At 42.2% G+C, this 26,243-nt stretch overlaps 1 protein-coding gene across 1 annotated transcript in view; it reads right to left on the bottom strand.

Moving 5' to 3' along the window:
* Nucleotides 1-232: 232 nt before the first annotated feature.
* pgm5 (phosphoglucomutase 5) overlaps nt 233-26,243 on the bottom strand; it is a 274,198-nt gene continuing 248,187 nt past the window's right edge. The window contains exons 10-11 of the mRNA XM_059973848.1: nt 13,004-13,138; nt 233-719 (exon numbers count right to left, since the gene is read on the bottom strand). Coding sequence (XP_059829831.1) covers nt 630-719; nt 13,004-13,138 — 225 coding nt within the window. The 3' untranslated portion in view covers nt 233-629. The remainder of the gene's footprint in view (nt 720-13,003; nt 13,139-26,243) is intronic.

Here is a 26,243-nt window from a genome sequence, read left to right as displayed (position 1 = left end):
GACCCAACAGTTCATATTCTGTGTGATATTTGTATGCACGATTTGTTCTAGTTTTGCACATTAGGTATTTGACATTCTTTGTAGTGTGGGTTGTTCTTTAAATGGGTTCTATTGTGTCTCTTTGTTTCGTGACTGCCTGCAAGAAGACAAATCTCAAGGTTGTATATGGTATATATGCTTGGAGAATAAAAAACGTACTTCGTACTCTGGTCCAAAAAATGAAATAACTGCGTTTTGTAGCAATATATTTTAATAGTATTTGTTTTGATCAGGTGGGGAAAGAAACTGATTTCAATTTTCAGTGATGGTTTACAGTATGATAATTGTACATAGTCATTGTGTGATATTGTACCCTAAACTACAACATGAGGATAAAACACAGCTCTCCTATTTGCTAACCCAAATAACACGGCATGCAAGAATAACACGCTGGTTCTTTATAAAACACAACAATATTGTTAACACAGGCAGATAAACGTAAGAAAGGATCTCTTTGTTTTGCGCTTCCCCTGTTTTCGGTAATGTTTTGCCAGCACGTAGGTAGGAAGGTGTAAGGCGTGGGCAGCTGGGACAAACAGAATAACTACAGATTCTCTCCTGGCCGTTTGGGTGGCTGCGACGGGCCGTGCTCAGGTGATGACTGTGGGTCCCTTGCGGCCTGTCCGCTCGTGGATATGTGACAGCTTCAGTGCAATGGCAATGAGCGGCCCTAGCACAACCTGCGAGAGTGAAGCAGAAGCCACTGTAAATGCTGAACCATGCTCCTTCTTCCCTCTAACTCACACCCTCCATCCCCCAAACCTCCACCCTCGCCACATCTCAATATTCACTGCCATCAAACTTGCCCACACTCCAGAAGTTTTCCTATCTGGCAACTGACCTCCAAGCAAGGACTCACACACACTCGCATGCACACACACACACACACACACACTTTGACTCACCTTGTTCCTGCTGACTATGATGTCTGCCTGCTGCCTATGCTAATCCCATTTGCCTTCATTATGTCTGTAACCCTCTACAACTCTCCTAATTACCCATCCAAATGCATTTTAAATCTTAATATATATCTGACTCTTCCACTTCCTCTGACAGCTCATTTCAGATAATCATCACCCTCTGTATGAAAAGCTTACACCTCAAATCTCTTTTGAATTTCTTTCCTCTCCACCTTAACCTGTGCCATCTAACTCTAGATTTCTGTGCCCTGAGATTGTACTATTGCCCTTGTAGTTTGTAAATCCCTACAAGTTACCTCTCTGTCCCATGTTTCAGTGTATCTAATTTCTCCTCCTTTCCAGGCAACGTCCTGGTGAATCTCTTCTGCAAAGTCTCTATTGCTTCCACATCTTTCTTACAGTGTGATGCCCACGCTGTACATAACACACCAAAAACTCCCCATCTCTAATCTTTGGATCTACCATCGATTTTAATCAATAGTATCACTGGATACTATTCTCCTCTGATTTATTTTGATATGAACTATTGGCTTAGTCAAATTTCAACACAGCAGAATACATTTATAAGTAATCATGAATAACAAATCATGTTTAATTGTAGTTGCCAAAGGCTCAGAAATTGAATTGGTTACCAATCCTCCTTCAGGAACGGACTGGAGTACCTCATCAGTCACACACAGGTGAGCTCACTTCCTTGTGCAACATTACATTGTTCTGAAGATGAAATGTTTCCATAGAATTGTAGCTTCTTAAGCAAATTGATTTGAAGAGGTCTTCCTGAAGAGGGTTGCAGTTCATTGCAGGAAATATACTATACCTTATCAAGAATTCCACCACAACCTCTCAGTAGCCCGGGAAAAGTCGTCCCATCAAATCCATCAGAATTTGCCTACAATCTTAGGCCATAAATATTCAGCAGACCACCACCAAACCCCACCAACCTTCATGCTAGTGTCCAATCCAAGGTCAAGGAAGATACTGTTAAAATCCCAATATCCCCACTTTGAATCCAGCGCAGGCCTCAACTTCTGGAGAACCCTTTCTCCCTATGGATCCCCTAGAACAAAATGGCTCCCTTGTTCACCGTCCTTCCCTCCTGCAATGACCCTTTAATGTTCCTTATTTTAAAACATTTAATTATAAAAGGTTGCCCCAGCATTTAATTTGGCTCCTTATTTTGTCTCCATGCTGCCCTCGTGTGGTGGATGATGGAAATGTTCAGACTACGTATTTTTTCAGAGTAACAGGAAGATGGAACAATTTTCCATCAATAGTCCCTTTCATTTTGAAATGGCCTGAGTAATCCACCTGGAAGCAGAGATATTCAGTGTTCAATGCTGGGATTTTCTGTAACATCTTTCACAGGCTAGGAGGCCGAGGGGTGAGTTTCCTTTGCAACTGGATCCTTGACTTTCTGACCAACAGACTGCAATCAGTAAGGAAAAGAGCAACACTTCAGCCTTGATTATTCTTAACACCGGTGCTCCGCACAGGGCATTCTTTGCCCACCCCTCACTCAGCTCCCTGTACACTCACAACTGCATGACCAGTGTCTGATCTAAGTCCATCCACACTTTGGCAGATGATACCAACGGGGTGAGCTATATCTCACATAATGAGTCAGAGCACAGGAAGGAGAAAAGAACATAGTGACGTGGTGTCATGACAACTGTTTTGAATGTCAGCAAAACAAATCAGTTCCCCTCCATGGACTCTCGTCGCCTCAGTATAATCAGGAACCTCCACCTACCCAGACATTCTTTCTTCTCCCCTTTCCGATTGGACAGAAGATACAGATGTCTGAAAGCATGTACAGTACTGTGTAAAAGTCTCAGACACATGTATAAAACATTCTGCAAAGCAAAGATGCTTTAAAAATAATGAAATCAAAGGTTTCTAAATATCGAGAACAGTAAACAGTTAAAAAAAAACTACATCAAATCAATATTTGGCGTGGCCACCCTCTGCCTTTAAAATTGTATCAATTCTCTTAGGTACATTATTGTGCAGTTTATAACAAAATTGACTGGTTGGTTGTTCCAAGTGTCTTGGGAGAGCTTGCCACAGTTCTTCTGCAGACTTTGGCTGTGTCTCCAGGACTGTCCTGATGATGTTGAGGTCAGGGCTTTGTGGAGGCCACACCACCTTTTGCAGAATTCTGAACTTGGCCATGCGCTTGGGGTCGTTGTCCTGCCGCAGAATGAAGTTGGGACTGGTCAGACGCCTCCCTGATGGTGTTGTGTGAAGGATGAGACTCTGCTTGTGCTTCTCTGCCTCACCAGATCACCAACTCCATGTGCAGAAGTGCAGCCCCAAGCCTGTAGGGAACCTCTGCCATGTTTCACTGTTGGCTGCAGACACTTATCCATATGGCACACTCTAGCTCTTCTAACAGGACTAACTGCTTCCTGTTCCTGCTAAAAAAATTCAAATTTTGATTCATTAATCCAGAACACTTGCTGCCATTCCTCAGCAAAACAGCTCTTGTGTTTATATATGTAGCTGAACCTCTTAGCTTTGTTTCCACTTGAAGAGGAATGGCTTTTTGGCAGCAACTCTTCCATGAAGGCAAGTTCTGACAAGACTTCTCTGAACTGCAGAGGGATGTACTTGGATTTCTGTGAGTTCAGAGCTGATAACAGTGCCAGACCTCTTCTGATTTTGAAGGGACATTGGTTTGATGACATCTCATCTGCTGTACTCAGCTTCCATGGCCAACAACTGCATTCCTAGTCCTCAGCCTTGTCTGTTTCTTTGCACTTCTTCAGAAGGGCTTGGACAGCACATCTTGAAACTCCTAGTTTATGCAAAATTTCTGTTTGAGAGAGACCTTGCTGATGCAGGATGATCATCTTTTGTGTCTTGTTGCTCTGCTCACTCTTGCCATGGTGTAAGAATCGATGATTTGGAGGTTAAACTGTCACATCTACCACAAGAAAAATCAGCATGGGAAACAGTTTCTTCCCTCTGGCCATTAAACTTCTGAACTCCCTGCTGCATTGCATTTGACATGACGCTGGATAACTTATAGTTTAATTATGCACTTTAGTTTGTTTATAGATTCATTTGTAGATCTAATTCTTACTTTCCTAAGTTATTGTGAGTAATGTGTTTACACTCGGAGAAATGTGTCATTTGGCAGAAAATATGTATATAGTTAAACCACAATAAACTTGACTTAACCCTCACCTTTTAGTTTGGTTGTCCTTTGCCCAGTTTGATTCCTTAAACACCCGTTTCTGTTTCAGTTCATTAGTCTAGTTCATTCAACTCATTATGTCATTGATCATTAACATCTGTTTGTTTAATCAAGCACTGGGCTACTGACCTACAAATAAATCAAGTTTTTATTTGAAAAGCGGTCTATTATTTAATGTTACTTCCTTTAACGAAATACAAAAAATTCTCCGTAACATTTAATTTTTTTTGGAAAATAAATGTTTGGAAATCTAAAATTTGCTCTTTTCTACCAACACATTAAAGCAGAAGACAAAAAAAGACATCTAAAACAAAATTAATATAAAAATTCAAGGGTGCCTAAGACATTTGCACAGTACTGTACCACCAGGCTCAAGGATAGCTATGGATTATTGAATGGTCTCTAATATAAGATGGATTCTTGATATGCAACATTTCTTTTTATAACCTAGTACCTCATTGTCTCCTTTCTCTATAACTGCAACTCTTTATTCTGCACTATTATTTGATCTTGCACTACCTCAATAGACTGTTAGAATGAATTGACCCGTCTGGGTGGTGTGCAAAGTAAGTTTTTCATTGTACCTCAATAATAAATGACAATAATAAATCAATTTATCAGTTTACCAATCTATAAAAAACATGAGGGGCATAGAGACATAAGAAGTCTTTTCCCCAGGGCAGGGAGGTCTAGAAACAAAAGAGCATAGTCTGAAGGTGAGAGGGGTAATATTTAAAGGGGATCTGAGGGACAATTTCTTCACAACGGCATGGTGGATACATGAGACAAGTTGTTAGAGGAAGTGACAGAAGCAGGTACAATGCACAATTGGTACAAAAACATTTGGACAGATATATGAATGGGAACAGTTCAGTAGGACATAAATTGGTCAGCAGAAACAAGTTGGGCTGAAGGTCCAGTTTCCATGCTATAAACTTTATGTCTTCCTCGTGATGTCCTAAAGAATTTTACAGCCGAAGAAGTAACATAGGACAATGGGTGCCAAATTTTGTGAAGTAACCTCCCATGAACATGCACTTTCTCATAATGCTCTGATAACCTGTTGTAGTATTTTAGTCTGGGAAAGACATTAAATGATAAATCTCCTGCTCTTCTTCAAAATACTGCCCTGGGGTCTTTCACCTTCACCTGAGAAAGCAGACAGGGCTTCAGTTTGATATCAGATTCAGAAGGTGGCACCTGCCTTCATTTTACATTGGACTGACAGATGTGATTTATCCGGACAACTTGCTGTTGTTAGATGTGAAACCACAACTTTCTGTCTCAGATCAGTTACAGGTATGGGCAGAGAAGTGGCAGATTAAATTTACTCTGAGCAAGTGTGAGGTGTTGCAGTTTGGGAGGTGAAATGTAACAGGAAAGTATACCGTTACTGGCAGGACCCTTAACAGCACAGGTATATAGGTGGATCCTGGGATCCAAAACTGTAGCTCTCCTAAAGTGGCCATGCAAGTAGAGAGGATGGTTAAGAAGGCATGTGCCATGTTTACTTTCAGTAGTCAGGACACAAGATATAAGTTTTAGGATTAGAATTAGGCCAATCGGCCCACCCAGTCGTCTGCTCTGCCATTCCATTATAGTGAATTTATTATACCTCCCATCCCCATTTTCCTGCCTGCTCCCTGTAACCTTTACTAATCAAAAATCTATCAAGCTCTGCTTTAAATATACCCAATGACTTGGCTTCTGTAGCAACGAATTACATATATTCACGCTCCTTTGGCTAAAGAAACTCCTCCTCATCTCTTCTCTAAAGGGATTTGTATTCTGATTTCTAAGCACTCCTCGTAGGTTAACCCTTTCATTCCCAGGATAATTTTTGTGAATCTCCAATGCCAGCATATTCTTTCTTAAATAAGATTTATTGAGTGGGAAAGTCATGTTGCAGCTGTATAAAGCTTTGGTTAGGGCATACTTAGATGTAAACTCAGTCAGCTCCATCATGGGTACTAGTCTCCCCAGCATCAAGGAAGCTTTCAAAAGGGGATGTCTCAAGAAGACAGCAACCATCATTAAGGAACCCTATCACCAAGGACACGCCCTCTTCTCATTGCTGCCATCAAAGAGGTGGTACAGGAACCTGAAGACACACACTCATGTTTCAGGAACAGCTTCTTCCCCCTTCCCGTCCGATTCCTGAATGGACAATGGACCCATGATCAGAATCGGAATCAGGTTCAATATCACTGGCATATGTCGTGACATTTGTTGTTCTGCAGCAGCAGTGCATTGCAATACATAATAATAATAAAACAATAAATTGCAATAAGAAGTGTATATATATAAGAATTAAATTAAGTAAGTAGTGAACTCTATTTTGTACTCTATTTTCACTACTTAATTTAATTCTTATATATATATATATATATATATATCTTATTGCAATTTATTGTTTTATTATTATTATGTATTGCAATGCACTGCTGCTGCAGAACAACAAATGTCACGACATATGCCAGTGATATTGAACCTGTTTCCGATTCTGATTCTTGGAGTGTTGCCGGCAATTCCTGTTGTCCAATTACAGGAATCGGAAATCGAAATCAGAATCAGTTTTAGTTTTCAACTTTCTGCAGCTTCTTCTGAGCCGGTGCAGGGTCCCCCCACACCAGACAGTGATGCAATCAGTTACAATGCTCTCCACAGTACCCCTGTAGCAAGTTGCCAGAGTCTTTGGTGACATACCATGCCTCCTCAAACTCCCAATAAAATATAGCCACTGCCCTGCCCTCTTTGTAATTGCATCAATAGGCCGGACCCAGGATAGATTTTCAGAGATGTTAACACCCAGGAACCTGATACGACTCACACTTTCCACTGGTGATCCTTTGGTGAGGACTGTTGTGTGTTCCCTCGACTTCCTCTGCCTGAAGGCACAGCCAATTGCTTGGTCTTACTGACATTGAATGCAAGGTTGTTGTTATGACACCACTCAACCAGCTGGTCTACCTCACTGCTGTACGCCCTCTCATCGTCATCTGAAATCCTGCCAGCCATAGTTGTGTCATTGGCAAATTTATAGATGGTGTTTAAGCTGTGGCTAGCCAAACAGTTGTGGGTGTAGAGAGAGTAGAGCAGTGGGCTAAGCACGTATCCTTGAGGTGTGCCAGTGTTGATTTTTAGTGAGGAGGAAATGTTATTTCTGATCTGCACTGACTGTGATCTCCCAATGAGGACGTCAAGGATCCCATTGCAAAGGGAGGTACAGAAGCCCAGGTCTGGACCTTGTTGATTAGAACTGAGGGTACGATGGTGTTGAACACTGAGTTGTAATCAGTATTGCTTTGTCCAAGTAATTCAAGGCCAAGTGGAGAGCCAGCGAGATTGCATCTGCTGTAGACCTATTGTGGCAATAGGCAAAGTTCAGCAGGTCCAGTTCTTGCTTATCAGGAGTTGATTCTGGCCATGATCAACCTCTCAAAGTGCTTCATCACAGTATTTGTGAATGCCACTGGCGATAGTCATTGAGGCAGCTCACCCTGTTCTTCTTGGGCACTGGTATGATTGGTGGGATCCTTTGACTGCATCAGTGAGAGATGGAAGATGTCATTGCACACTCCTGCTGGTAGTTGGCACAGGTTTTCAATGCCTAACCAGATACGCCATCAGCGTCTGACACCTTGCATACTTTTCAAATATGTTCTGATGACATCCTTCAAGGCAGAGATCACAGGGTCCGCTGCAGGGATTTGCACTGGTATAGAAAGCTGAGGTTTTGGAGAGGGTGCAGAAGACGTTTACCAGGGTGTTGCCCGTTGGAGATGTTGGAGAATTCTGGGTTGTTTTCTATGGAGTGTCCAGGGCTGAGGGGAAGCCCTATAGGAACTGGAGCCCCCAGGGGAGACCCACATGTTCACAGGGAGAATGAATACAGACCTAGCACAGACAGAGACAAAGACCGGGATTGAACTGGAGTCACTGGAGCTGTGAGACTGTATTACCAAGCTGCCCTTCTGCTTCCCCATTCTAAACAGTCATGACCCATCATTGGCTGACCGCTTCCCACGCTGCAACAACAAATGAATTTCAAACATTCGCCATTTCATGCAAAGTTGTCGTAAAGGGTGTGGGAGAAAGGCAAGAATATTTTATGGGATATTTGGCTCTTGTGCCAGTTCCACTTTGTGACTAAATACTCAGACTCATTAAACAGTCTGAGCAATTATTCTACTCTACTGTGGAAATAATTATGTGGGAATAAAATCCCTCATCCAAATTGTTTTGCTAAGCCACTCAGAGTTTTATAATGAAGTGAACAAACATTTCTCCATGTTGGTTTTCACATGTTGATTCCTTCATACCACCACAAGCAGGTGAAAAGAATCACGAGAACTGGTATCTTCACTGAGAAACTGCACCCAAAATATAACAACACTAGACCATAAGAAATATGAGCAGAATTAGGCCATTCAGCCCATTGAGTCTGCTCCAACATTCCATCAAAGCTGATTTACTATCCTTCTCAATCCAATTCTCCTGCCTTCTCTTATGTCCTTTGACCACCCTTACTAATCAAAAACCTATCATTAAGTACCCCCAGTGACTTGGTCTCTACAGCTGTCTTTGGAAATTGACTCTGGGTTTAGTTACAGGTCATGTTTTCCAGTTCAAGTTTAATTATCATTCAGCCATACCCATGAATACAGCCAAATGAAACAGTATTCCTCTGAGGCCATGGTGTAGCACACAGTTTCAACAGTCACGCACACTACATACTATATAATTACAATAGTAGAAAAACATCCACTTACAAAAAATATATAAATCATAATGATGGAGCCCAAGTCCCTGAGTACCATGGCCTGTAGATTGATGGTGCACGGAGGTTGTCCTGGAGCCATGTTTCTGCAAGAACAAGCCAGCAGCAGTTCCTCATCTCGAGCAAGTGCAGCCGCAGATGAGTGCAATCCAGCTTGTCTTTCACCGAGTGAGCACTGGAGGGCAGCACAGACGGGAGGGGCCTGCACAGCACAGCACCGAATCCACAGCACGCAACCAGCTCTGCTGTCTTCAGCAGGTGAACCCCAAGGCTTGAGGGCCTGGTCAGCGCAACAACCGAGGCCACGCCACTGCGCTGTCGTCAGTCTTGCCAATAAACTAGTGAATCAGACTCGCAATATTCTACATTACCAGTGTCCAACCCGGGGGGGGTCTTGCAATCGCAACAAAACATCGAAGACGATCACCAGAACCCTATGTTGGACCATGCACTGCCTCTACGCACCAGCTCTGACGCACTCTTCCCTGGATGCCTGAAGCCTCTGGCAACACAGTCCACAACAACTCCGGCTCCACCACTATCGAGCAGCTCATTAACGGGGTAATCCTGATCTTCTCAATATCCTGCAGAGTCTTGCGATCCTAATAAAGGCTTAAAGGCCAGACAATTACACTCTTGTTTGGGCTCAGAGACCAAGCACACCCCTATCTTGTTGGATCTTGAAGCAATACAAGGTGGCATTTAAGTACTCTTTTCTCTTTCCATGAAAAAGCATCCATTTGTAATTAAATGTGGTAAAATGGGGTAGGTCCATTTGGCCTGGATTTCACAGGAAAATACCAGCAATTTCCTGAGTAACCTTTAATATATTCACTCTTGGTTGACAGCGGTTCAGGGATTTCTGCGAGAACATGGAAGTCATGAAGTCACATTCATTTAGCTGAGATATTCTTCATAAAGGTGCTCCAGGGAGAAAGTAGTAACTTGCAGCAGTAACCAGCACTTACAGTGCATGAACAACCCATGCCAGTTCAGGCCTGGCAAGGATTGGTTTTCCATTTATTTCAATAGACGTGAAAGGCGGTAAGGAACTTGTCTGCATACTCAATTTTTTAATTGAATTTATTTAAACATTTTTGTTCACTTTTTATTTTTTACGTTTAGTAATTTTAGCTTTAAACTTTGAATGGCTTTTAATAGATCTTATTAAATTCTAAATATTTCTTAATGTCAAAACATTCTTCATCGTAATATCTTTGACAACCACCTTAGCTGGGGTGAATAGCTTTGCCATTCATCAGAATCCTTTGCAATTGTTATGCGATGGGAGATTGCTCTGGTGTCACCCACCCCATCCCACCATACCTCGATATCTGAAAGTGCACGCTCTGCATGGGATCTCACTATGACAGTGGAGCTGGCTTCACCCACATTATTGCCAGGGCATCTGCACATGCTACGTTTAAACTCTCTTCGTAGATCAGCGAAGAGCACATAGGTGTGTGATCTAGTGCTGACTTGCCTTTTCCCAAGCACTAACACACCTGAAATATCACATACAAAACTGGAGGAACTCAGCAGGCTCGGCAACATCGACGGAGAGAGTTGTACAATTTGGCATTTTTGGACCAGACCATTCATCTACACCAGTTGAAAAGTCTTGACCTGAAATGCTGACTGTCTCTCCATAGATGGTATCTAACCCGATGAGTTCCTCTGCTACCTTGTGTTCTGTTCCAGATTCCAACATCTGCAGTTTCCTGTGGCTCTATCACACCTGAAGTAACTTTTTCCAGCAAAGATGTGATTTTAATTAGGATAGTGCATCGTTCACCTGCTAGTAGCTCCACTTGGGCTTTAATAATATTTATTGAACCACTTAGTGATTTAATTGCCCAGGTTTTTTTTTACTAAGTTAATTGACTTTTTTGCATGGAACAGCTTTAAATGAATTCTGTACCAGCAGAAATTGCAGCAAGAGACCGAAGTCTGAAAATATTTGGGCTTGGTTTAAAAATTCCATGACTATTTGGCCGTTTCAGATTGCAGCGTGTTGATTAAATGAGTGGGGCTCAAATTTACAACATTTGTTTGATATGCTGTGAATTGTGTAGAAAATGATTTAGATCGTATAGTACAGAGATTTACAGCTTGGTTCAGTTGCGCAGCCTTGTGGTATATCTGGTGCAATGCAGCAGTTACTGAGCAGCTGACAGCCACTCACTCACCTTCCCAACGTTGTTCTCATGTGAACCCTGAAAGCTTCCACAGGTACAAGGCATCATTGGACATCTTGTTTCAAAGGATTTCTACACCAGTCCTTACTCATTTATCATTCCAGTATTTGTTGCTTTAGACAGATTGCCCCCTAATGCCTCAACTTTAAAATTCTCATTTTTGTTTTTAAATCTCTTTCCGGCTGTGTTTGTCTCCTCTGTCATTCATACACCCCTGAACACCTCCACACCTCCACTCCTGACACATTCACACCTCTTTTTTCTAATCATTCACTCCACTGCTGTTGGTTCTTCTTGTAAATGTACAGGCCTCAAGATCTGGAATTTTTTCTGTAATTCATTTTCAACCTCTCCCTTTTGCTTTATAATGCCCCTTACAACTTAACTTTTGGTCACCTGCCTTATATGGCTCAGTGTCAAATCTGGTATGATACTTCTCCTCTGAATGCTCTGGAATATTTTGCTGTATCAAAAGTGCAAAATAAACTCTGGCTACTGATTTCATTATTTTAATGAAAATTCAGTGATGAATGAAAATTTAGTTAAAGAGCATAAAGGGACACCTTTCATCAAATGTCAGTCCTGGTCTGTAAGTTTTTTATTCTTCTGAATAATTATTGACTTAAATTAGTATCTAGTGTCTCTTAAAATTTAACTCTGACCAATTGTATCATTAAGTTTCCTGGTAATAACTTCTCAGGTTCAATCCCTCTTCTAATTTCATTCCATCCCTGGGAAGTTCCTTTAAGGGTTATTATTTAGAGTCATCCAGCATTGGAACAGGGCCTTCGAGTGCCTCATCATGCCATTTGCCTGACCAGCTGAGTTCTTCCAGCATTTTGTGCGTGTTGCTCTGGATTTCCAGCATCTGCAGAATCTCTTGTGTTTAGGTTAATTGGCTATATTTTAATCTATTATGGCATTGAAATAGACCATTTGATCCACCAGGTACATGCTGCATCCTAGCAGAACAATCCCAACAGACCCATTCCCCCTCTCCATATCCCTCCGGAGGCCTGGGTGCACTTTGTGAGTACCATTGAGAAGAGGACATACGCTGTGAATGGTGGGGTCCTGGGGAGTACTGTGCCACAGAGGGATCGTGTTGTACGAGTACCTGGAATATACTGAGAGTGGCGGGAAGCATTGAAGCACTCTGTAGCCTAGGCATAGGATACTCAGACCGTGTGCTGAAAGATGGGATTAATACAGAGGGTGCCACTGGTCGGCATAGGTATGGTATATTACTTGATAAATTACCCCTTACTGCAGTAGGTGACAGAACAATCAAAAGTGAAATGATAGACATGTGAGTGGGACTAAGTAACAGGACTGTGGGGGAAATAAGGAGAGGGGATGAAATGGGAATGATGGCCCAGGGCCAGCTATACCTGATGGATCAACTGGCTTCCTTGCATGTCATAAGCAAGTATGCACTTTGCTGCATAACTGTTTAATACATAAGTTTTGATTAGAAAACTACCTGGTCCAGGCATGGAAGCTTTAGAATCCAAAAGATTTTAAAATCATAAAAAATGTATTTAATAAAAGTTTGTCAAAGAGAAACACAGTGTAGAAACAGGCCCTGAGAAGCTGCACTGACATTTAAGTATCCATTTTCCCTAAACTGATTTTGTTCTCCCCGAATTCCTACCAACTCTCCCTTTTGTATAGTTTGTGGGAATTCTTCAATCAGATTGGCTGGATCATGGATCACAGACACTGAATGACTGACTGCAAGGGGCAACCGCAACATGGAGTACCACCGATGTGAATGGATCTTTGAGGACACCAGTGGCTTTGTCACAGACCAGAACATGTGCTATTTGTTTCTGTCCAGGAACCTGCTCCTGGTCACTTCTGATACCTGTGGTTCTTTGTTGTTTCTGCTTGGGTCCCGTTCGTAACTCTCCACGTAGAATCTTATTGTAGATCGCATACTCCCAGTCCCGCTCAACCTGAAGATGATTCTGGAGCCGTCTGTGAATGTCAATCGCAGCCCCTGCAGAAGAAAAAAATGAAAAGTAGTGTTTGTGCTGCACCTTTTACACTCTTTCAAAGCATTTTACAGTCAGCGAGTGGAGTCACTGTATTGTAGTAGTGAGCTTGCTTCAAGGTCAGCACCCAATTCTGCTCACTTAGAGCAAAGTAACTCCAGAGATAATTTCTGTTTCCAACAATTGTCATGGGATCTTTTACATCTACCAGAGAGAGCATATGGGGCATTGTTTGACATCTCACCTGTATGGTAGTACCTCTGACAAAGCGGCACTCCCTGATGCACCATCAATAACTCACTCTGAGACGTAAAGGCGAGTTATCGGCTTTTATTGACTGGAAGAAGGGACAAGCAGTAGTTGACCACCATGCTACATCCTGGAGACAGAGAGGCCGGGCTCAGGCCTCGATCGCCTTTATACCGGGGTCTGTGGGAGGAGCCACAGGAGCAGTCAGCGGGGGGCGTGTTCAGACAGGTATATGTAGTTCACCACACTCCCTCAGTACTGCAGTGTAGCATCAGACTGGATTTTGTGCTCAAGTCTCCAGAATGGAACTTGAACGCAAAACCTTTTGATTCAGAGGTCAAAGGGGTGTGCACTGAGGCATGATTAACACTCTGTGAGAAAAGAATAGAAAGCTTCCGTCATTTTTTTAACATGACATGTCCAGTGGTAATTTTGACATGATATGGAGCCAAATCCACCTAAAAGCTTGGATATGATGTTTCAAAAGGAGGCGGTGACCAGTCAATGACCTGCAACATTGCAGGGATTCCTAGAGAGCTGTGTGACATCTGGGAATAGACCAGGCACAATCACCACTAATAATCTGAAAAAATACCTTCATGCAAGCACTGGCTATCAACTTCAGCAAGGAGAGTAGATTGGAATCCCCCCCCCTCCTGTAGTTTGGTTAACTAAAAGGCTTGCTGATGTTGATATAAACCAGCCCAGGGTAGGGGTCTTCAGTTTAAGTCAATCCTTCAGTATTGACCTGGAGACTCCAAGAACTGAAGAATAATTTCCAGAACTACAATGAGAAAAAAAAGCAGAACATCATAGGAGAAACATAACAAATTCAATATTTTTTTGAGACAAAAAGACTACAGATACATGAATCTGGAGTAACACATAAAAAGTTGGAGGAAATCCACAAGTCAAACAGCATGCATAGAGGAAAATAAACAAGTTGATATTTCACATATTTTTAAATATTTGTTATGAAGACTATTGTTCGTTTTCTCCAGAAAAAATGTTTGTTTTTTAAATTTAATTTTTTCCAGTAAGTCCTTTTTTCTTGCATGTTTTGATCATTGCAAATAGCTAACAAAAGCAATTGGATAGAAGCACGATCAATGCTAGTGTTAGACACTGGTAATACAATAGCTGTATACAGTAACTTATTGAAGCATGGAGAACTTATTTAACTGATAATTGAGAGTTATCCAATCAGGTGTGTTTATTTGCATTCCAAATGGAGAAGGAAAAATGGCATTAGAGTGGGTCCAAGGTACGTTTAAGAGAATAATCCTGGGAATGAAAAGGTTAATATATGAGTTCAATAGCTCTGGGCCTGTACTCACTGAAACTTAAAGGAATGAGGGAGTATGTTATTGAAATCTATTGAATATTGAAATGCCTAGATAGAGTGGATGTTAAGAAGAATTTTTTAATAGTGGGGGAAGAGTCTAGAACTAGGGAGCACAGCATCAGAATACAAAGGTGTTCTTTTAGACCATAAGAAATAGATACAGGATTAGGCCATTTAGCCCATCGTCTGCTCCATCGTTCCATCTTTGCTGATTTACTCTACCTCTCAACCCCTTTCTCCTGCTTTCTCCCTGTAACCCTTACAAATTAAGAGCCTATCAACCTCCTCAGACAAGTCATTGGGATGCCTCCTCTTTATTAACAAACTTTGTCTCCTACCAGTCAGTCAATATTCATGTTGTTATCTTTCCTGTAATACCATAGGCTCTTACCTTGTTCAGTAGCTTTATGGGTGGCACCTTAACAAAAGCCTTCTGAAAATCCAAGGAAACAACATCCACTGATTCTCGTTCTTAATAATGGACTCCTGTTCCCTGATGTCAGGCTAACTGGTTACAATTTCCTCTCTTATGCCTCCCTCCAGTCTAAAAGAGTGAAGTGACATTTGAAATTTTTCAGTCCTCAAGAAAATAGTGATTATTGAAAGACCATTACTAATATCTCCACAAGCTTGCCAGCTACTTTCAGAAGACTGGGGTGTAGTCCATCTGGTTCAGATGACTTATCTACCCTCAGACCTTAAAGCTTCCCAAGCACCTTCTCCTCAGTAATAGCAACTGCACTCCCTTCTGTCCCCTGTCACTCTTGAATTTCTGGCATTTTTGCTGGTGTTTTCTACAGTGAAGACTGATGCAAAATACCTTTGAGTTTGTCCATCATTTCTTTGTTCCCTCATTACTACTATTTTCCCATGTCATTTTCCAGTGATTTGACCTCCCCTTCCATCTCACTTTTATTTTTTATATATCTGAAAAGACTTTTTGGTATCCTCTTATATCGGCTATCTTAATATTTCATTGCTTTTTTCCTTATTGATCCTTAGTTGCTTTCTGTTGGTTTTTAACAGCTTCTTATTCCTCAAACTGCCCACTAATATTTTGCTATTATGCCCTTTCTTTTGCTTTGATGCCGTCTTTGACTAACCTTGTCAGCCATAGCTGCCTTATCCTTCTTTAGAATATTTCTTCTTCTAGATCTATCTAGAATAGATGTATCTATCTTACACCTTCTGAAATGCTCCCTGAAACTGCAGCCATTGCTGTTCCGCCATAATCACTGCTCGTGTCTCTTAATCAACTTTGACCAGCTCCTTTCTCATGCCTCTTTAGTTCCCTTCACTCCACTGTAATACTGATACATCTGATTTTAGATTTTCCCTGTCAAACTGCAGTGTAAATTCTATCTTATTATGATCATTCTCTCCTAAATGTTCCTTTACCTTAAGCTCCCTAATCAAATCAGGTTCATGGCACAACACCAAATCCAGACTTAACTTTTCCCTAGTGGGCTCAGCCAGAAGTTACTCTAAAAAGCCACCTTAAAGGCATTCAACAAAATTCTTCCCTTAGGATCCAACACCAACCTCATTTTCCAAATCTACCAGCATATTGAAATTCCCCTTGTAACATTGTCCGTTTTAAATGCCTTTTCTATCTCCTGTTGTCAGGCGATATCTCCTTCCTCTCCTGGAAGTTCTGGCAGTCTTCCACATACTGATAGCAGCTCCCTGACGCCCACAAATTATATACAATATCCCAGAAATTGATTTTTTGAGAGAGAGCGAGTGAGTGAGATAGAGAAAGAGAGAGAGAGAGAGAGAGCGAGAGAGTGTGAGTGAGCAAGAGAGAGAGAGAGAGAGAGAGAGAGAAAGAGAAAGAGAGAGAGTGTGAGTGAGTGAGCGAGAGAGAGGGAGAGAGAGAGAGAGAGAGAAAGAGAGAGAAAGCACGCAAGTGACATGACAGAATGTTCCAAAAAAAGAAAATATAAAACGTACTTCACCCCAGACTACATTAAAGTGTACCCCTGCCTAATAGGGGTCAAAAATAATGACAGTGTTTCTGCTGCAAAGTTTGCAACAGTGACTTTTCTATTGCCCATGGTGGGTTAAAATGTAAAAGACATGTTGAGGTGAGTTTAACAGATGTCACTCGTTCATTAGCATAGCTGATGTTATTTAAACTAGCTGTCTGGCTGCTAAGGAGCTACTCTATTACAGACATCCCACCTCTCCCGGGAGTCTCCTGCAAATTGATGGTGCTATCTCCCCGAAATGAGTTTTTGCAGGGTGGGATGTCTGTGTTGTAATTTGTACTCCACATCCTGTCTACTGTTCAGAGGCCTGTATATAAATAACTCCCATAGGGACTTTATAACCTTCCAATTTCTTAACTCTTCCCACCAAGATTCTACATCTCCCAATCTTCTGTCACTTCCTTTCTGCGGATTTGATTTCATTTCTTTACCAAGAGCCACACCACTCCTTCTGCCTACCTGCCTGTCCCTTGACCAGCAGCCAATCCAGACATCGGAAGTTTTGACAGGAGGGGACTTCAATCAGGTCCAGTGCCCGAGAATAAAAGGCAGCAGTGGGTCAATACAGCAAAAAAAGGCTTGGGCCGGCAATCACTTGGGATTGATGAGCAAGAGAAAAGTAAAGGAAGGCAGGGGCAAGCATAGTGGCCATCACCTGTGTGGACATAGTCAGAGAAGTGATCTTGAGGCTTTAGCTCTTTGAGACTTCAGTGAAGAGAGGCTTCAGTCAGAGAAAGCAAAGGAAAGAAAATACAAAGCTTTTTCATTCTCTTTATATCTGCTCAGCTAGGACAGTAGGGTTGACAAGCAGGATAGTGGAATGCTCGTTTTGCGGGATGTGGGAAGGCAGGGAGACATCCAGTGTCCCTGATGACCACAACTGCGAGAAGTGCATCCAGCTGCAGCTTCTAGCATTAAGGAGTTGGAACTGGAAATGAGTGAACTCCGGGTCACTCGGGAGGCTGAAGGGATGATAGATTGGACATACAGAAAAGTAGTTACACCCAAGATGCAGGACACAGGATACTGGGTGACAGTCAGTAAGCGGAAAGGGAGAAAGGGGTTAAGGAGCCCATGCAGCATTGTCCTGTGGCCATCCCCCTCAACAACAGGTATATTACTTTGGCTACCGTTGGTGGGGAAGGGGGAGGTGACCTAACAGAGGTAAGTTGCAGGGTTTGGGTCTCTGGCACTGCCTCTGTGACTCGGAAGAGAAGGGGGGAGAAGAAGCACGCTGTGGTGATAGGGATTTGTTAGTTAGGGGAATGGACAGGAAGTTCTACGGGCAACAACGAGATTCCTGGATGGTATGTTGCCTCCTGGGTGCCAGGGACGGGATATCTCAGATGAAGTCCTCCAAAATTCTTAAGTGGGAGGGTGAATAGCCAGACGTTGTGGCCCATGTAGGTACCAATGACACGGGTAGGATGAGTGAAGAGGTTCTGCAAGGTGAGTTCTGGGAGTTAGGTTAATGGGCAGGACCTCCAGGGTTGTGTTCTCAGGACTGCTACCCACGCCACGTGTTAGTGAGCCCACAATTAGGAAGATTATACAGTTTAATACCTGGCGAAGGAGTTGGGGCAGGAGGGAGGGCATTAGATTTTTGGATCCTTGAGCTCTCTTCCAGGGATGGTGGGACCTGAACAGAAGGGAGGGCCTGCACCTGAACTGGGGGGGGGGGGGACTAATATCCCAGCGGGAAGGTTTGTTAACGCTGGGGTTTCAACTAGAGACGCAGGAGGATGGGAACCAGAGTGCCAGAACAGTTAGTGGAGAGGTTGTGGGGGCAGATGTGGTAAGACCTCAGACAAAGTTAAGAATCAAAAGGTTGAGCATGGTGCAACTTGTGTTCTGAGCTGTGTGTATTTCAATGCAATAAGTATCATAGGAAAGGTGGATAATAGTGCTAAAGATGAGGTGTCTGGTTTACAAACGGGGCAATGTGTAATGAAGTGAGGCTGCTGTTAGGGCAAAATTGCAAAGAACAGGATGAGATGCAGCGTAGAAAGTGGACAAAATCTAAAAGGGTGAATACAGGACTAAAGGTGTTGTGTCTGAATGTGTGCAGAATACGGAATAAGGTAGATGAATTTGCAGCACAGCTATGATGCTGTCAGCATCACTGAATCATTGCTGAAAGAAGATTACAGCTGGAAGCTTAATGTCCAAGGATACACATCGTATTGGAAGGCAGAGGGGGCGGCGTTGCTTGGTTCAAAAGAAAAGAAATCAAATGATTAGAAGCAGGTGACACAGGATCAGCAGGTGCTGAATCATTGTGGATACAGCTGAGGCACTGCAAGGGTAAAAAGACTGGAATTTCCGGAGGCAATTGGGAAGACAATATACATACCAAAGAGGAATAAATATTCTAAAGGCAAGGTGACACAGCCATGGCTAACAAGAGCAGTTAAAGCCACATAAAAGCCAAAGAGAGGGCAAAAAAAACAGAGCAGGAATTAGGAGGAAATTAGAGGATTGGGAAGCTTTTAAAAAACAACAGAAGGCAATTTTTAAAAATCTTTAAGAAGGTAAAGATGGAATATTAAAGTAAGCTAGCCAATAATACTAAAGAAGATAAAATGTGAGATATTGAACCGCTGTCAAAGGGTTTCAGATTAAAAATTGTATCTATTATATTCTTATCTGGACTTGTAGTAAATGTATGTAGTTGGGATCTTAAAAAAATCTCTAATCTGTAACTATCAAAAAAGTGGGTATTATAAAAGTTAAGTTTCGTTGAAAGTTGCACAAAAGAAGAGCGATTCCCTCCATCAAACAAATCCTGAAATCGTTTAATACCCAATCGAGCCCATTCTTTAAAATATAGGTCCATTAAAGGTGGTTTAAAAAAACAATTAGACAAGATGGGACTCGAGAGGGAGAATGTTTTCTAAACTGTAACCAAATCCTCAAAATATGTTTGACTACCACATTATCAGTTAATTTATTTAAAGATAGTGGAAGTGAGGATCCAAGTAAAGAAATAATGGAAAATTTCATAACAGAATTGACTTCCAAAGAAACCCATACAGGCAATATGCCAGGTTAATGTAATCTATGCAGAACGAAATATTTTGCATATTAACTGCCCAATAATATTATCTAAAATTGGGTAAGGCAAAGCCTCCATTCTGTTTGTTTTTTTGAAGGTGAACTTTTTTTATTTGAGGTTTTTTATTCTTCCATATATAGGAAGAAAGAATTGAATCCAAAGAGTCAAAAAAAAATTTAGAAATAAAAACAGGCACAGCTTGAAAAAGGTATATAAACTTAGGTAAGATATTCATCTTCATAGAATTAATTCAGCAAGTCAGTGGTAAAGAGAGAGGCGACCAATTAGAAAGTGTTTTTTTAACATAATTCAATAAAGTAAAAAAAATTCCTTAAATAAATATAATTCTTAGTGATTATTACTCCTAAATACATGAATTGTTTTCTTAAAATTTTAAAAGGCAGATTAAATCAGATGGTATTAAATTGTTGAAAGGAAACAGTTTACTCTTATGTAAATTTAATTTACGTCCTGAGAACTGACTAAAATTAGTCAGTAAACAGAACACAAATGGTAAAGAGGTTGTAATATTAGATACGAAAAGCAATAAGTCATCAGCATAGAGCGACACCTTATGAATAGTACCTCTCCTTAAAATACCAGTAATCTCTTTAGACTCTCGAAAAGCAATTGAGCAATTGCTAAGGGTTCTAATGCCAAATCAAAAAGCAGAGGGCTCAAAGGACAGTCTTGTCTAGTTTCACATTGGAGTTTAGGTATCCGCATTTACGATCTGCTGTTGGGACTGAAAAAGACCTCTTTAGATAAAATTAAAGGAGACTGGGAAAAGGATTTACAGATTCTCATATCTGAAGAGAACTGGAAGACTATTTTAAAATTGATTAATTTTTCATCATTATATGCTCATCATTCTTTATTACAATTCAAAGTGGTTTATAGAGTTCATCTGTCTAAAGACAAGCTCTCTCGTTTCTATGCAGATATTTCCCCCTACTGTGACAGATGTACCAATGGAGGTCACACTAACTCATATGTGTTGGACATGTTCAAGTGTTGAAAAATTTTGGAAAGATGTATTTCAAACTTTTTCTATACTCTTCAATGTTAGTTTTAAGCCCAATCCCTTGACTGCCATGTTTGGTATTGTTGAGGGTAGTATTACAAGACTGAAGCCATCTAATTTGCGGGTGTTGGCTTTATGTCTCTTGTGGCCAGGAGGGTGATCTTGCTCAAGTGGAAGGAGGCTGCCCTGCCCACTCATGCTCAATGGCTATCTGAAGTTATGTTGTGCCTTGATCTAGAGAAGATTTGTTGTTCAATTTCTGATTCTAAACATGATTTTCTAATGTTAATGTTATTTTCATTATCTTTGAACTGTTATTAAAGTATGGTTCTGAGCCATTATTATTATTGTATTATATTATATGGCCAGGTAATTTTTTTCTCTTTTTTTTCACCAACCAGCTCATTTTGGTAGTGGGGGGTAGATTTTTTTTAATAAAATACAATCATTTTACTTTATTTCATTTCATAATTCAATCTTTTTTCTACATGATTGATTTGGAATATGGGATACTGTGATCATATTATTGTGATTTAAATATAATGTAATTTGTATTACTTGTATCCTTATGAATTTTGTATTTATATCCATGCAATTTATATAATATTAATAAAAATATTGAAAGAGAAGATACCAAAAGTTTCTTCAGACACATGAAGTGTAAAAGAAAGATGTGTGTGGATATCAGACCACTGGGAAACAATGCTAGAGAGGTAGTAATGGGGGGACAATGAAATGGCGGATGAACTAAATCAGTATTTTGCATCAGGATCACTGTGGAAGACACTAACAATACGGTGGAAGTAAATTGCAAATGTCACTCTACACTTCAAGAAGGGAGAGAGTCAGAAGAAAGGAATCTATTGGCCCGTTAGTCTGATCTCAGTGGTTGGGAAGATGCTGGAATTGATTATTAAGGATGAGGTCTCAGGATACTTGGAAGAACATGATAAAATAAGCCATAGTCAGCATGGTTTCCTCAAGGGAAAATCTTTCTGACAAATCTGTTGAAATTCTTTGAAGAAATAACTAACAGGATAGACAAAGGAGAATCAGCTGATGTTGTGTACTTCAATTTTCAGAAAACCTTTGATGGGGTGCCACACATGAGGCTGCATATCAAGCTACGAGCCCATGGTATTACAGGAAAGATTCTAGCATGGATAAAGCAGTGGCTGATTGGCAGGAAGCAAAGAGTGGGAGTAAAGGGATCCTTTTCTGGTTGGCTGCTGGTGACTAGTGGTGTTCAACGGGGGTCTGTGTTGAGACTGATTCCTTTTACATTATATGTCAAATAATTTGGATGATGGAATTGATGGCTTTGTTGTAAAGTTTGTGGACGATATGAAGATAGGTAGAGGGGCAGGTAGTTTTGAGGAAGTAGAGAGGCTACAGAAGGACTTATATTAGGAGAATTGGCAAAGAAATGGCAGATGGAATAGTGTCGGGAAGTTTATGGTCATGCACTTTGGTAGAAGTAATGAAAGTGCTGACTATTTTCTAAATGGAAACAAAATATAAAAAACTGACATGCAAAGAGATTTGGGAGTCCTTGTGCATGATTCCCTAAAGGTTAATTTACAGGTTGAACCTGTAGTGAGCAGGGCAAATGCAATGTTAGCATTCATTTCAGAGGGCTAGAATATAAAAGCAAGGTTGTAATGCGGAAACTTTATAAAGAAATGGTGAGACTTGGAATATTGTGAGCAGTTTTGGGCCCCTTATCTCAGGAAGGATGTGCAGAAACTGGAGAGGGTTCAAAGGAAGTTCATGAAAATGATTCCAGCATTGAATGGCTTGTTATATGAAGACCATTTACTGAATTTACTGAAATTCAGAAGTGTAAAGAGGGTTTCTTCTTTTTGTTAACTAGCAGGAATGCTAATTTACTGATAATGAGAATGGTATTCCTTTGTAAACCAAATGGGGATTAATGTTCTTTCTTCTGAGTCTGTAAGCTTTTGTTGACGGGCTTTTGGGCAGATCGGCGCGAGGGGGTTGAGAGAGAGGACGCAATGCTCTAAGCTGGGCGAGGATCGGACCCCAAAGGGGGGTCCGAGGCCGGGAGATTCTCCGAGGGGGGGGGGATGAAGCTAGATGTGCTTGGTTGACCACTCGGAGGGTCCTAAGCTGTTTGGAGAGTCGAGGAGTTCGGAGGGTCCTGAGCTGCGAGTCAAGGAGTTCGGAGGGGAGCGAATGGTGGCCAGAAGACTTCAGTAATTGAGCTCCAACGGTTGTGCACGAAGTGGTTTGGACTTTGATAAGTTTGGCGCCTTTTCTTTAATTTTCTCTTCATATATACTGTATCGTTATTAATCACTTAGTTATAGTAACCTTTATAAATTGTACTCATTTAATCGCATATGGTGTACTGTCTGTTTTTGGGCGAGGCGGGGGCATCACACAGCATCCACACCAGCTGATGACCCAGTTTGGCGGGGCCGAAGGCTGCTCCCCCTAGACGAGAACGAGTTGAGCGAGCCTGAGGCGAGCCAGGGAGTTACAGAAGAATGAGGGGTGACCCTTATTGGCTCTGGGCCTGTATTTGCTGAAATTCAGAAGAATGAGAGGTGACCTCATTTAACCCTGTCGAATGCTGAAAGGCCTTGATAGAATGGATGTGGAGAGAATGTTTCCTATGGCGGGAGAGTCTAAGACCAGAGGACACAGCCTCAGAATAAGGGGTGTCCTTATTGAATGGAGATGAGTAGGAATTTCTGTAGACAAAGAGTGGTGAATCTGTGGAATTCTTTGCCACAGGCAGCTGTGGAGGCCAAGTCTTCATGTATATTTAAGGCAGAGATTGATATTTTCTTGATTGGTCAGGGCAGGAAGTAATATGGGGAGAAGGTAGGAGATTGGGGTCGAGAGGAAAATTGGATTAACCTTGATAAAATGGTGGCGTAGACTTGATGGGCCAAATGGCCTAATTCTGTTCCTATGTCTTATGGCCTTACTTACACTGTATATTTTTGGATGTTAAACTCAGAACAGTGATCTTCTTTCAGCCACGACTCAATGTCACATTTGCTGATTTCTAACTGAACTACAAGATAATCTACCTTATTTTGTGCACTTCATGCATTCAAATATAACACCTTCAGTGCTATGTTCATCACCCTTCTCAATTTTGCCCGCATTTTACAGGAAGTTAAATTCTTACGCCTTTCTAGACTTCTTGTCTTTTTATGAATTGTGGAGACTTTTGTAATCTCTCCTGCACTCTCCTTCCCCTTTCTTTTATCCTCCCTTTTTCAATCTATTGAACCCACTGCCTTATTATTTAGTTTAAAGATACAACCCGTTCCAATGACTGCAATTTTGCCCAATCACCTATCCCTCCTCACAGTCTCACTACATGTTTCATTTCCATGTATACCAAGTTCCCCACTCTGCCCTATCACTCCGGTTCCCATCCCCCTATCAAATTAGTTTTAACTCTCCCCAAATCTGGCAAACATGTCCACAAGGATATTGGCCTCCTGTAGGTTCAGGTGTAATCTGTCCTTCCCCAGAAGGTATTCCAATAATCCTGATATCTGAAACCCTGCACCTTGCACCCATTACTCTGCCAGGCATTCATCTGCCAAATCAGCCTGTTCTTACCCTCACTGCATGACACAAGCAGCAATCCAGAAATTACTACCCTTCAAATTTCAACATAAAACTCCTATATTCCTTCTTCAGGGCCTTATCCATTTTTGTACCTTTATCAACAACTTCCGGCTGCTCATCCTCCCCCTTTAGAATGCCATGGACTCCATCCAAGAAGTCCTTGATCCTGGCATGTAGGAGGCAACATACTATCTGGGTGTCTGTTTCATGTCCATGGAATCTCCTATCTGCTCCTCCAACATTTCATAATATCAAATGTAAGGTGTCCCAACTGCTGTGAGTGCAGCCCGGCATCTCACTAGCAAGCAAAGGAAGACTCCAGTTCTCATCAGACGATCAGAGGTGGAAAGGGTCAGCAACCTTAAATTTCTCGGTGTTATGATTTCTGATGGCCTGTCCTGTGCCCAGCATTTAAAATGCAATTACAAAGAAAGCACAGCAGTGGCTCTACTTCCCAAGGAGATTGTGCAGATTTAAGATGACATTTAAAAATTGGACAAGTCTCTAGAAATGTGTAGTGGAGAGTATATTAACTGGCTGCATCACATCTTGATCTCGAAAAGGCAATGCCCTTGAATGGAAAATCCTAAAACATGTAGTGGATATCGTCTGGTCCATTCTGCATAAAGCCTTCCCCGCAACTGAGCATTGCTGCAGGAAATCAGCATCCATCTTCAGGGACCCCACCACTCGACACCCAAATCATCCATCTTCAGGGACCCCACCACTCACCACCCAAGTCATCCATCTTCAGGGACCCCATCACTCACCACCCAGGTCATCCATCTTCAGGGACCACACCACTCACCACCCAAATCATCCATCTTCAGGGACCCCACCACTCACCACCCAAGTCATCCATCTTCAGGGACCCCACCACTCACCGCCCAGGTCATCCATCTTCCGGGACCACACCACTCACCACCCAGGTCATGCACTCTTCAGGGACCCCACCACTCACCGCCCAGGTCATCCATCTTAAGAGACCCCACCACTCACCACCCAGGTCATCCATCTTCAGGGACTCCATCACTCACCACTCAGGTCATCCATCTTCAGGGACCCCATCACTCACCACTCAGGTCATCCATCTTCAGGGACCCCACTACTCACCACCCAGGTCATCCATCTTCAGGGACCCCACTACTCACCACCCAGGTCATCCATCTTCAGGGACACCACCACTCACCACCCAGGTCATCTATCTTCAGGGAACCCACCACTCACCACCCAGGTCATCCATCTTCAGCGACCCCACCACTCACCACCCAGGTCATCCATCTTCAGGGACCCCATCACTCTCCACCCAGGTCATCCATCTTCAGGGACCCCACTACTCACCACCCAGGTCATCCATCTTCAGGGACCCCACCACTCACCACCCAGGTCATGCTCTCTTCAGGGACCCCACCACTCACCACCCAGGTCATGCTCTCTTCAGGGACCCCACCACTCACCACCCAGGTCATCCATCTTCAGGGACCCCACCACTCACCACCCAGGTCATCCATCTTCAGGGACCCCACCACTCAACACCCAGGTCATGCTCTCTTCAGGGACCCCACCACTCACCACCCAGGTCATCCATCTTCAGGGACCCCACCACTCACCACCCAGGTCATCCATCTTCAGGGACCCCACCACTCACCACCCAGATCATCCATCTTCAGGGACCCCACTACTGACCACCCAGGTCATCCATCTTTAGGGATCCCACCACTCACCACCCAGCTCATCCTCTCTTCAGGGACCCACCCCACTACTGACCACCCAGGTCATCCATCTTCAGGGACCCCATCACTCACCACCCAGGTCATGCTCTCTTCAGGGA

Source organism: Hypanus sabinus, chromosome 7 (genome assembly GCF_030144855.1).
Source record: "Hypanus sabinus isolate sHypSab1 chromosome 7, sHypSab1.hap1, whole genome shotgun sequence".
Taxonomy (NCBI): Eukaryota; Metazoa; Chordata; class Chondrichthyes; order Myliobatiformes; family Dasyatidae; genus Hypanus; species Hypanus sabinus.
This window is presented reverse-complemented; position numbering and strand designations above follow the sequence as displayed.